The 13,243-nt window shown below is 45.1% G+C and overlaps 2 protein-coding genes across 5 annotated transcripts in view; one reads left to right on the forward strand and one right to left on the reverse strand.

Annotated features, from left to right (window-relative positions):
- Rps6ka5 (ribosomal protein S6 kinase A5) overlaps window positions 1-2,254 on the reverse strand; it is a 162,271-nt gene extending 160,017 nt beyond the window's left edge. For 2 of the 4 annotated variants that reach the window (XM_028886645.2, XM_037210779.1), the window contains exon 1: window positions 1,955-2,076. In XM_028886645.2, the coding sequence (XP_028742478.1) occupies window positions 1,955-2,066 (112 nt within the window). In that variant the 5' untranslated portion in view covers window positions 2,067-2,076. Of the gene's footprint in view, window positions 1-1,646; window positions 1,822-1,954 lie in introns of those variants that run through there. The other 2 variants (XM_028886644.2, XM_028886646.2) reach the window with 2 other exon arrangements.
- The window catches only part of Dglucy (D-glutamate cyclase), a 138,084-nt gene continuing 126,957 nt past the window's right edge, over window positions 2,117-13,243 (forward strand). The window contains exon 1 of the mRNA XM_037210780.1: window positions 2,117-2,191. The gene's annotated coding sequence lies outside the window, so the exon portion shown is untranslated. The remainder of the gene's footprint in view (window positions 2,192-13,243) is intronic.

A 13,243-nucleotide genomic window follows, 5' to 3' on the forward strand; every position in this document is an offset into this window, starting at 1 on the left:
TGAGTTTCTGACTGCATTTTCACTCATCCTATGACCTACAATACAATCACCAACTACCAGCCTGAGATGCTTGAGAAGGAACCACATCAGATCACATTGCTAGAGTCTAGCACCTATTATACCTCCAAGTGCTAAGAGGAACATGGGTGAGTGACTCTTTCAAGCAACATTTAAACAGTGTTTTGTGACCATTACATGCGATCGGTTATTCGAATGTTTGGCAATAAATTAAAATGATTGTTCCTTTCCTTTGACATTAGTAGTGAGTTCAGTACAATCTCATCCACTAGAAAAATTTCTAAATGCAAACTTAAAGCTGATGATTCACACAGTTGAGAAGGGGAAATAAAACAGTGCTTACTGTTTTCTACAGAACTAGCAATGTTTGCAAAATCCAGACACTGAGCAATTGGTTGACTACTAAAAAGTAGGTTGCCCCTTGATCCTTGAGCAAAAGACTGCTTTTGCTCCATGATCAATGGCTGAGGTGTAGACTTCCAGTACCATGTGCTGTACAGTATGATTCCACACACACACACAGAGCAAGGAATCATTATGTAAGATAGGGAGAAAAAAAACCAAATCCTCACTCTAGAAAGCATGTGACATTGTACCTGGTGTAAACTAGGTATTAATGCTGGATAAATGTATACTGAGAAAATTACTTAAAAACCTGCTGAAAACATCAGCAGTTGATTAAATTTGGAGGCAAAAGTTCAACCAAGGGAATCTACACAGGTTATGTTAGGAACTCAAAAATACCATAGAATAATTGGCTCAAGATATGTTATAGAGTCAGAACAATCCAAAATGACAATGCTTAAAACTGCTGAATTAAGAAAGCATGAATTTGACATCTTATGCTAAGTCATAAGACTGGCACCCAAAGGAAGGCTAATGAACAACCTCATTGGAAATAACAAAAACCAACTCTGAAGCACAGCTAACTTTACAGTGTGTCCCAAATAAATGCAAGATGGACCCAGATTACACCTGAAACCTACCACGTACCCTCTGTGTCTACTTAATATGAGTCCTTCGGGCTGGAGTGAGGGCTTAGCCATTAAAGGCTAGGCTCACAACCAAAAATGAGTCCTTCAGTATGCCAAACACTTAGTGTCAAAAATAGTAAACCACTGACACTAATAACAAGTCAGTAAAATGCATTCTCCGTTCAGAAAAAAATAAAGTGTAAGGGGAGACCCGACTCCATGGGGGGTAGGGGAGACCCTAACTGTACCATTGGTACAGGTAAGGATTTTCCAATGAAAAAGCCATTTAATAAGTAAAAAGCTCAGCACACACAGCTTTTCTCATCTCCAGCATCGGGGATGTAAAGCGCTGAAGCCGCCTAGTGAAGTCTTTCACCTAGAACTTTACATTTATACAGGCTGCTTCCCAAAAGACTCTGGCAAGAAATTCAAGGCGAGTAGAGTACTTCATGATAACTCTAGGAGAAAGGACTACACGAAGCTATCCCTCGTGTCTCTTTCGCAGGATCGCTATCCCTTAAGGATGGTACACACTCGTGTGCACACACACACACACACACACACACACACACTCCTCACCCCCGCACCTGGACCACCCGAGGCCGAGGTGCAGGTTAAAGTGAGTTCACGCTCCACAAACAACGCGCGGCTCACCTCACGCCGAGGCCAGGAGCATCTTTCGCTCGTGACAGAGTGTAGTGACAGATGTGTCACCTGTGCAGGAAGGGGGGGGCGCGAAGGCATCTTCCCGGGCCACTCCCCGATACTGGGGGCCCGGGGCGAGCAAACTTTCGGCCCCCTACCCCGAGCCTCCCGGGACCCCTGACTCGCCTCTGCCCACCAAGCCCCACCCTTGGCCGGCCTCCCCAGCCCGCGCCCCCCTTGGCCTGCGCGCGCGCCCCAGCGGGCTCTCAGGCGCGCCTCCGCGGCCGGCCCGGCCGGCAGAGGGCGGGGTCGCTCACCGGTCCGCAGCTCGTGCTTGACAGTGAGGAGCTGCTCGCCGCCGTCCCCGCCGTCCCCGCTGCTGCCCGCGCCGCTGCTGCCGCCGCCGCCGCCGCCGCCCTCCCCCTCCATCTTCACCCTCTTTCCGATCGCGCGGGTCGCTCCGAGGGGAACCTGGAAGGGACAGCAGACGGCTCCGTCTCGTCACAGCCCCAGGAGCCGAGCTGCGGCAGCGCCACAACTCCGTCGCCGCCGAGGTGAGTCTCTTTCCCGCTCTGGCCGCGCGGCTCCTCCGCCTCCTCCCCTCGGCGGGCACCGCTAGTACGCCGCAACCCCGCGCCCTGCGCCTCCACCTCCTCCGCCAGGCCGCTCCGCCCACAGCCAGCCCAGGAGACAGCCCCGAGCCACCGGCGCTATTGGGCGCGGTGCGCGCGCGTCTGCCAGCGCCCGTCCCCATTGGGCGGCCGGCCGTGACGTTTCACGAGTCGCCCCGCCCCGCCGCTCGAATTGTTGTTGCTTGGCGGGGAGGCAGGAGAGGGAGGAGCGCGGACGCTCCGATTGGCAAGACCCAAGATTCGGCCCCACCCACTGGCCTTGGTGCGCACGCGCAGGGAGGCCTTCCCTCTCCTGACCTCCCCAGAATTGTCACACCCCTTATTCCCCAGCTTCGATCTGTTAGTAAACAGAGTCGAGTAGTCAGGAGGCGCTTCGGACCTCTGATTGGCTATTGAAGAAAGAGGCGGGGAAAGACGATTGGACCGTTTCGTCCGCCAATCACCGTGGACAAAGGAGGGTCCTGGAGAGAAGCTCTTGTCACCCACGTGTTTGCGCCCGCGCGTCCAAGGGTCCTAGGCAACGATCTACAAATGTGTGACCGCCTGGAAGATGCCATGTCCTCGTATGATGTTATGCGCTGTAGTTAGCACTAAATAAGTTAAGTGGATTTTGTGTTTAAAAAAGGTAGGGGCCGGGGAGACGGTTCTGTGGCTTGCGGACAGCCAGAGTGCAATTCCCGTAATAGTGAAAGGAGAGAATGAACAAGTTGCCCTCCGATCTCGACACAGCGCTATGACACGCATCACCCACACACTCACACACACAAAATTAAGTTTTAAAAATGTAAATAAATACAGGTAGTTCCTACATACAAAAGTCACGATGAGAATTTTATTTTTCATTTGTGTAGCTCAGTACAACCTTGACCTCCCTGTCCTTCTGCCACCACCTCTCAAGTGCTGAAATTAGCGGCATGTGCCACTAATATAGTGCTGGGGATTGAACCCCGGGCTCTATAAATGCTAGACAAGCATTCTTCCAATTAAACTACTTCCTCATCCCAATTTTTTTCATGTTTACCACTCTTCCCAGGCACCAAAGGGTGTGGAGAATCACAAAATAGGATACAATTGCTGCTCTTGAACAGCTTTCAATGGAACTTGAGAAATGGACAACTTGTATATACACACAGAAAACTATAAATAATTTAGACAAAACTGTGGAGCAGCATAAAGCCTTAGAGAATCGCACAGATGGCAACAATGTTCTCAAGGTTTTTAGGGCAAGGAGGAAATCTGGATAGCCAATTTAAAGGACAAGGAAGACAAAAATACCACTGCCAACATTGCACACAGGTAACAGTGAGCCTAGATCTAGAGGAGAGCAAGTACTGGTAAGTGAAGTGATTGATAGTCTAGGTGGAAGTGTAAGAGAAACAGCTGAATAGGCAAGGTGAGTGTATCTGTATTTTTCTTCTCACTGAAAAAAAAAAAAAAACGGACAAAAGCAGCCTAAAGAAAGAGGGGGGATGGCACCTGTTTTGAGGCTAGAGTGTGTCATGGAGGGGTACGCATAGTGGTAGGAAGAGTGGTCGCATTGTGTCTGTAGTCAGAAGCAGAGATGAACCATGGTACTCAGCTTTCTCCTTTTTATTGAGTCCAGGATCCTAGCACATGGATGGTGCTGCCCACAGCTAGGGTGGATCTTCCCTATTAAGCCTCCCTGGAGACACCCTGAAAAGAGACACCCCCAGGTTTGTCGCCTAGGTGATTCTAAATCTAGCTAAATTGAGAATGAAGAGGAATCATGTCAGGAAGACAATGGGGAATCTTAAATGCTGTACGGAACTGCAGATTTTATCAAGTACAGGAGAAATCCCATATACTACTTAGAACAGCAAAGTCATCCTCTTCTAACTCACCCTCTCACAAGACTGAAGGGAAGTGAAAACTCACAGGGAAAGCGTCTACTGCAAGTTTAGCACTGATGGCTTAATTTCTAGTGGCAGAAATAAATGATAATGAGAAAAGAGGAGACTTGAACATAAATAAGATAAAAAGTGATCTTCTAAATTGAGCATGGATTAAATGAGGGACCGGCAAACTATCTTCCTGTTAGAGGCCAGATAGCAAATTCAAAGCTTTGTGAGCCATCTGCTCTCATTTATAACTACTCAACTCCACTGGCAAGCAGTCAAAACCAATAATGAATGGCTGTGTTCCCATAAGATGTTTTAATGGATATTGGAATTTGAATTTCACACGTCATAATACAGTATTGTCTTAATGTCTTTTCAATTGTTTAAAAAATACAAAGCCCATCCTTAGTTCATAGGCCTTTAAAAAATAGACAGTGGTCTATATTTGGTCTCTATAGTTGGCAGATTCCCGCATCAGGTTACCATGAAAGAGACAGCAGGACATCTCTGGAGCCCCATCAGGTCACGGCCACCGCTCCCTGGATTAAACTGCCTGGAATGCCTGTTCCACTACACTGTGACTACTTACTTAGCTATGCTATTTGAAGCCAATATGCAATTGTTCATTTGTTCATTCAACAACTTTCACACCATTATGCACCAATTACCATGGTAGGTGTCAAGGACACATTGTACACAAAACAGATGCCATCCTTGCTCTTTATAGAGCTTACAGTTAAAGAATGGAAATAAATTCTGGGTAATTACATAAAGAAATTGCAGGCTTCCCATTATAATCACACCGTAAGGGAAAATCAAGGTGCTACAATGGGTATCAGGACTGCCTAGTTTAGGTCAGAGTTGCTGGAAGGTCTTGATATGGAAGTATTTTTTTATACTGTATCTTTAAAGATGAATAAAATTCTAACCAAGACTTAGAAGAAACTGGCCTAATGCTCACCAATCTCATTTCCTCTTCTTGAGCAGACAGGAAAAACTCCCTCCCCACCCCCAGACAGGGTTTCCCTGTGTAACCCTGGCTGTCCTGGAACTCACTTTGTAGACCAGGCTGACCTTGAACTCTCAGAGATCACTTGCCTCTGCCTCCCAAGTGCTGGGATTAAAGGCATACACCACCACACCCAACAAGCCACATTTTTAATGTGGGGGGTGCCATGTTTTAGAAGACTCCTGAGCTGAGTTCTAACTGGAAAAATAACTGCCTGGCCTGCAATAATAGTCTTTTACGTAAGCTAGTGAGATGGTGGAATGATTTGCTGTGAAAGCATAACATGTCATACACCATTTCACAGGGGCATCATTCAGGAAAGTGTTAGGATGATATCATGAGACAGATAAAAAACCTGTTGCACTTGAGAGACTGAGAGAAAGCCAGCGGAGCCTTTATTATATTATAACTAAGAGCATGCTGTGAAATGTGAGGCAAAGACCCAATTGTGGAGTGTATGGCTGGTCTTATTAATATTTAGAGATTTGTCAATGAAAGGAATTTAAAATGGAGAATGATATGATTGGGATAGTAATTTTAAAAGCTCTCTCTCTCTCTCTCTCTCTCTCTCTCTCTCTGTGTGTGTGTGTGTGTGTGTGTGTGTGGCACGCCACATAGAGAGAGGTCGGAGGACAGTTTCAGGTTTGGTTCTCACTTTCCACCTTTTTGGAGACAGGGTATCTTTGCTGCTGTGATGGATACCCAGCCTAGCCAGCCCATGAGCTTCCAGGGATTTTCTTGCTCTGCCTCCCATCTTATCGTAGGAACACTGGGAATACAGATGCTAGCCTGGCTTTGTGTAGGCTCTGGGAATCTGAGCTCAGGCCTTCATGCTTGTGCAACAAGTGCTATGCCCATTGAGCCATAGCCCTGGATCTGTGTTATCTCACTTATTTCTAGATAATTTGTAAGTTGCAGAATTTACCAAGCTTAGAAATAAGGATGAGTTTCGCTGTTGCCCACTGAGCCATATCCCCAGATCTGCATATCTCATTCACTCCTAGATAATTTTTAAGTTGCAGAAAAGTTACGAAATTTACCAGGCTTAGAAATAAGGATGAGTTTCACCTTTCAAACACCACACTGTGCTGAATGATAGGAGAGGAGAGAAGGGGTAAGTTGGGGACTTGGGGAACTGCAAACACATTGGAAAAGCCACTGAGAGATAAATCCAGCAAGGCAGCTTTGACAATTGTTGACTAGCACAGGGGTCTCAAATGGAGTTAGGCACCCTGAATCAAGATCACTAAGTGTCTTTCTTTAACAATTTGCATTTCCTGGGCTGGAAAGATGGCTCAGAGGTTAAGAGCAATGACTGGTCTTCCAGAGGTCCTGAGTTCAATTCCCAGCATCCACATGGTGGCTCACAACCATCTGTAATGAGATCTGGCACCCTCTTCTGTATACATATAAATAAGTAAATCTTTAAAAAAAAAAAAAAACAATTTACATTTCCCTTGGGGTTAGAGATCAGCAATTGTGCGACAACCTGGCTGAACTGAATGCCCCTGGGGCCTGGGTAAGAGACAATGACACCAGAACCTGAGAGTCACTTGGGAGCTGGCGCTAACATGGGCGCACAGGTGAGACTCCAACTCCAGCTGCACCATGGGATCCCCACTTGGAATACTTTCAAAGGGAAGAAAATATAAATACTTGGATTATTAGCCTTAGATGAGGACTGAACTTGGGGTTTTCCTAAAGCTCCCCCCCCCAGTAAATATAATATACAATCAGGTAGTAAGGTACAGCTCTGTTGTACAGCCTTCACATTAGAGGATGATAAATATAAACCAGCAGAAATTTGGAAAAACTAGCCGCTTTCCAGAGGTGCTATTGCTATTCAATAGTGTAAGAAAAGACATCGTAACCCCAGGTCGAAAACACTGAATAAAATGGGTGAACATTTAATGTGCTGGATAGCAGTAAAGAGCCATAGCTGGAAGTCAAATGAGATTATTGAAAAGTGGAACTAATAAATGCACTATGATCTGAATGTAGCAACTGGAATTGAGGAAGCCATCACTGCCCTGAGAGATGAAGAGTGCAGGATCTGTCTATTAACAAGGTTGGAAAGCGAAATTGTTTGGGGGAAGTCAGGTCTCTGAGAATAAATGAGAAGAAAGGTTAGAATGTTTGTTTTTTCTTAAAGTTGACTTTTTTCTGCTGTTCGGGAATGGAAGTCTCTACTCAACCCCTGACCTATGAGCAGGTGTCTATGGTAACATTCCGTGTAGCCTCATGGATTCTAGCTGCATCCCTTTCATTGACATGGAGGCTGAAGCATAGGAGAGGCCCGACCTGCTGTGAGCCACTACAATGTGATGAATCTCATTACTCATGTAATAAAATCAAGAAACTCCTCACTTGGTGATTTACAAGTGGGAAATACCAAGACTCATCACATCAGATGTTGTAATTTAACTCTGAAATGTTCCCACAGGCTCATGTTTTTAATTGCCTGTTCCCCAGCGGGTGGCACTCTTTTGGGGAAGCCCTGGAACCTTTAGGAGATGAACCCAGCTGATGAGAGAAACAGTGTACGTGGGCCTTTGAAAGTAACACCACTCCTGGTTCCTGCCCTACTCTCTACTTCCCGGTCTGCTATAGTGTGAACAGTCTCCAATACACACTCCCACTGCCACGAACCAAGCTTTTCTGCCATAATAGACTGAAATTGTGAACCAGAATAAATCTTAACTCTTATAAAGTGTTTCTCTCAGGCATTTGGGTCACAATAATGCAAGGTAGAATACAACCCATTGCCCCTTAACTCTACCAAAACAGCCCAATATGTGCTCAGATGGCAATGGACATCTTTCAAAAAATCAAAACCAGCCATGTGTGGTGGTGCACACCTTTAATCTCTGCACTCAAGAGACAGAGGCAGGTGGATCTCTATGAGTTGGAGACTAGAGCTTCATCTACAGAGACCCTGAAAAAAAAAAGTTAAAAAACTGCATTATCAGGTCTTGCTGCTTTTTTGACCCTGTCAGAATCTTTGTTGTGTGATATAGATCTAGTGAGTGTAGGGGACCAATGACAGGCTGCAGAGAGCACCTCAGCTGATAGGTATCAGATTCAGACTGAAGATCCCCATTCGCTGCTGAAGTTCCCCTGCTGCCTTTGTTCAGAAGTCAGCAGAGCGCTGGGAGGTAAGTTCAGATGTGAAGGAGCCTCAGTCTAGGGACGGTAGCAAGGGAGTGTTTTCTCACTCTACCATCTGGTACCCAAGAGAGAACGCAGAGGTACTGAGTCACAGACTAAATCAGAAGAGTCAAGTCTGAGAGGGGCCCCACCCCTCTGGGAGCTAGCACCCAGCTGTCAGAAGCCACACAGGATGCACATGAGAGCTGCAGTTATCGGTGGAAGGTACAGAAGATGCTTTTCTCTCTTCCCTTTCTCTCTCCCTGTTCCAAAAACAACAGAGGAACAAAGCAGAGCAAAAGTGTAGGGCGGGGGGGAACCACCCTGTTGTTAATGAAACAAGGAAACCCTGAGAACCTCAAACCACACACCGTGAAGTATGTCTGCCAGATACTGCAAAGCTAATAAAACGCTGAGCACTGACATACACTGCCTCCAGCCTTAGAAAATATGGCTCCTTGGATGTTAGTGTCACAGGCCTAAGGGACAAAATCACTGGTCCTTGGTTTAGAGTGGTGTGTCTCGAAATGCAGAGGGCACTTATATTGCTGAGGAAGGATGAAATAAGGTTTGATGATGCTTAGGATGGTCATCTAGCTATGTTAAGTAACAATTTTTGAAAGTGGCTCAATTTTGTTTAGTTATCTTTCAGTTTGATTATATCAAGAAGAACATCCTAATGTGATGCCAGTAGCCTTTAGTGTTTCTGTAATTCTCCCTTCCTAACAAAGAAAAGACTTAGCTCCCAGCAGGAAATGTATCTAGCCAGAATCTTTTTGTCTTCCTTGTATTTGTTTTAAAAGGCAGGCAGATCTCTGGAGTTCAAGGCCAGCCTGGTCTACACAGAGAGCTCCCAGACAGCAAGTGTTACAAAGTGAGACCCAGAAAAAGAAAGAGGGGGGAGGGAGAGAGGGAGGGAGGGAGAGAGGGAAGGAAGGAAGGAAGGGAGGAAGGAAGGAAGGAAGGAAGGAAGGAAGGAAGGAAGGAAGGAAGGAAGGAAGGAAGGAAGAAGAGAGAGGGAGAGAGAGAGAGAGAGAGAGAGAGAGAGAGAGAGAGAGAGAGAGAGAGAGAAGAAAAAGTTACTTCCTATTTAAGGAATGTGATACAAGTTTTCCATTTATGATAGTAGTGTGACTCTAGCAGAAACTGACCCAGAAAGGGATATTGATTTTAATAGGAGTGATAATAGATGTGGGACTGAAATTGAGATTCGACACCCTCCATGACTCCTCGGGAGAACAGCAGTGTTTCTGTACAGTAACAGCATGACAAGGAAAGTCTGTCAGCGCACACTGTAAAAACAGACATGTTTCTATCTTTCCATATGTCAGAGTTTATTGATTGGCAATAATCCACAAACTATGTCAGTTTCATTGTCTGCAATTTACCAAGTAATCTTGATTTCCCTTGATAGCATGGCCTTTGGCAATCACAGGTTCTTTTCAGATTTCATTTTTTACTGTTTAATTGCATATATGAATGTGCACTCACACATGAGTGCAAGTACCCAAAGAGGCCAAAAGAGGCACTGGATCCCCTGGAGCTGGAGTGTCAGGCAGTTGTAAGACTCCAGATGTGGTGCTGGGAACTGAACTCAGGTCCTCTGTGAGAGAAGCATGCCCCGAACTGCTGAGCCATCTCTTCCTATCATAGACACTTTTATTCCAATCTCAATTATTAACTCTCAGATCACACATTATATTTCACAAAGTAATGCACATGTGTACACACACACACATAATTACAGAATGTTTACAAAAATGTTGAAGTGGCCTTTCTGGAGACAGAGTAAGAGATGTGATAGGAATGCCAAAAGAATCATTGCAAGTGGTTAGCTGCTGAGAGCATCTAGAACCCAGTCTCCAGAGGCATAGGACATGTGGAGGGGAGGCACAGGACAAGACAGATGGATGGATGGAGGGAGGGAAGGAGAGATGGATGGATAGCAGTTTGTGTGACTCACCTCAGGCAGTGGGCCTGTGCTGAGCTGAAGCCCTGGAGACAGTGAGTTTTCTGCCTGTTGTCCCTTGATGCATGTACCAGGTGTCAGGTGACAGCAAATGTCACTGAGGTGTTAGGTATTTCTCACTTTATGGGGTCCAAGTGATTTTGCTGCAGCCTGCATTGATCTAGTATGTTCCATAAGTTCACAGACCCAGTTTTTTCTGATATGTCTCCAATCTACTTAAAAAAAAAATAGATGGACTTTTTTTACTTGTATGAATAATTATCATTCTGTGCCTTGTGATTCATGCTGGACAGGTGGTGGTGCCTATGTACACAAACAAGATGCCGAGTCATTCTGCTTCTGTATTTATACTCAGAATGGAGTCAGTTGCTGCTTATTAAGATGGAGTGTCTTAGTTAGGGCTTCTATTGCTGTGATGAGACACCACGGGGCGGCGGGGTGTGTGTGTATGTGTGTGCAAAACAGCTTGGCCACACAACTTCCATGACAGGCTTAGAGGCTCAGACACAGCTTCTGTGACAGGCTTACTAGCAGGCAACACCTGGATCCAGGAGAACCATGAGCTAACTCCACCCAGGGAGGGCCTGCATCTAAGGGAAAATACCTGACATTCCAAACATCCCCTATACCCCTAGACAAATGTCAGCCAATCAGGGTCCTGAACCCCGGAAATTGCCTCACCCCAACCTCTGCTATGATAAAAAAATAAATAAATAAAAAAAAAAACTACACCCTGCCTGGGCTTGGGGCTCTCTGCTCTTAGTGCTGTGTCAAGCTCCAAGCTTGAAATAAAGGCTTTTTGCTTTTACATATGGGATTCAGGCTTTGTGGTGGTCTTTTGGTGGTCCCCGCGATCTTGGCATAACAACCATAACCACAGCAACTCTTATTATAAAGGAAAACATTGAATTGGAGTGGCTCACTTACAGTACAGAGGTTTAGTTCATTATTATCATGGTGGGGAGGCAAGGCAATATACAGGCAGACATGGTGCTGGAGAAGTGAGTGAGAGTTCTTACATCTTGACCTGCAGGCAGCAGGCAACAGGAGGTGGTCTGTCTCACTGGATGTCGCTTGAACAAAGAAGACCTCAAAGCCCACCCCCACGGTGACACACTTCCTCCAACAAGGTCATACCTGCTCCAACAAGGCCATGCCTCCTAATAGTGTCACTCCCTTTGAGGGCCATTTTCTTTCAAACCACCTCATGGAGCCACCTGAAAGTCCTTCATGGTGGCACATGCCTTTAATCTCAAGGGTCTTGGGAGGCAGAGATGGACAGAACTCTGTGAATATGAGGCTATCTTGATCTACACACAGAGTTCCAAGCAACCAGGGCTACATCATGAGGCCATCTTACAAGCAAACCAACGAAAAAAAAAAAAATGGTATCACCCAGAGCAAGGCATACTGTTTCACACAATATGGAGTAACTTAAATCAGGGCACAGTTTATATCCACAGTCAAAATCAAGGAGACACCAGGCTGTAATTACCTATTTCTGTGGTCTGTGGCCTCCAAGCCAAGCATGGAAGGATGAAAGGGTGGGGAGGCAATGGAAGAGACATAACCAAAGGGCCCAGGGCTTTGTTAGGGACTTCAGTAGCCTCCCACATAACATCTGAGAATCCCAGAGACATGTCCCAAGGAGAAGAGCATTTCAGAATCACAGCAAAGTGAAGCTGTCAGCTGGCTCAAAGTCCTTCTTCCTCCTTTGGCCATGCTAGTTAACAAATAACTTTCCATTGCGTTGGAGAAAATTACAAAGCTTCTCTCTGAAATTAGGAAAATAAAAACAACTCAAACAGGAGTTTCAGGGCTACAAATAAGGAATTTTTGAACAACAAAGGGGGTGGGGGGGGAGAGGAAGCTTTTTCAACTCAATCAAAACCAGAATGAACACAAGTGAAAACACAATGGAACCCTATGAGAAAAATACAAAGAAATAAAAATTGATAGTTAAGAAAAACAGACAATAGAGTTCTAACGTGCATAATTGGCATTCCCAAAGCACTAAGAGTAAGTGGAACAATATAATGAGAGAAGAAACTTAACTGAAATGAAGACAAGTCCACAGGTAAAAGCATACTGTGTGTGTGTCTTAGGGTTTCTACTGCTGTGAAGAGACATCATGACCACAGCAACTCTTATGAAGTAAAACATTTAATTGGGACTGGCTTACAGTTCAGAGGTTCAGTCCATTATCATCATGGTGGGACATGGCAGCGTGAAGGCAGACATGGTGCTGGAGAGGTAGGTGAGAGTTCTACATCTTATGCAGGCAACAGGAAGTGGTCTGTCTTATTGGGTGTGGCTTAAGTGACTGAGAGACTCTAGGCCTGTGGGCTGAAGACAAATGTCTCAACTTTACAAAAGAACTTTAGGTGACTGTCCAGGCTGCCAGCTGTCACTGTTTACTGTCACAAGACTCCCAAAAGTTGCTTGTGTCCTTCTCCCATTTCTCAGGTAATATTATATTCTTCTGAGGTCTTTGATGTAGTTGAAGACTGTATAGTTATAATTTCCTTAGTTATGATAAGAGATAAGTTAGATATGAAACCTTAGACTCACAAATATAAGATAGATAGGATATCTTCTTTAATTTTGCCAAATACAAATAGAGTAGTTACTGAAACTAATTCTTACTTGATAATTGTTTTGTTATATGTAATTTTACTATGTTAAAGTTAAAACCTTCCTTTTGGAAAAAAAAAGAAAAAGAAAAGGGGAAGTGCTGGGAGATGTTCTGTATATTAAATGTGTTGCTCTGATTGGTTAATAAATAAAATGCTGATTGGCCAGTAGCCAGGCAGGAAGTATAGGTGGGACAAACAGAGAAGAGAATTCTGGGAACAGGAAGGCTGAGAGAGATGCTGCCAGCTGCTACAATGACAAGTGAGATGTAAAGTACCAGTAAGCCATGAGCCACGTGGCAAAGTATAGATTTATAGAAATGTGTTAATTTAAGAGAAGAGAACTAGATAACAAGA

This window comes from Peromyscus leucopus, chromosome 14 (assembly GCF_004664715.2).
Source record: "Peromyscus leucopus breed LL Stock chromosome 14, UCI_PerLeu_2.1, whole genome shotgun sequence".
Lineage (NCBI taxonomy): Eukaryota > Metazoa > Chordata > Mammalia > Rodentia > Cricetidae > Peromyscus > Peromyscus leucopus.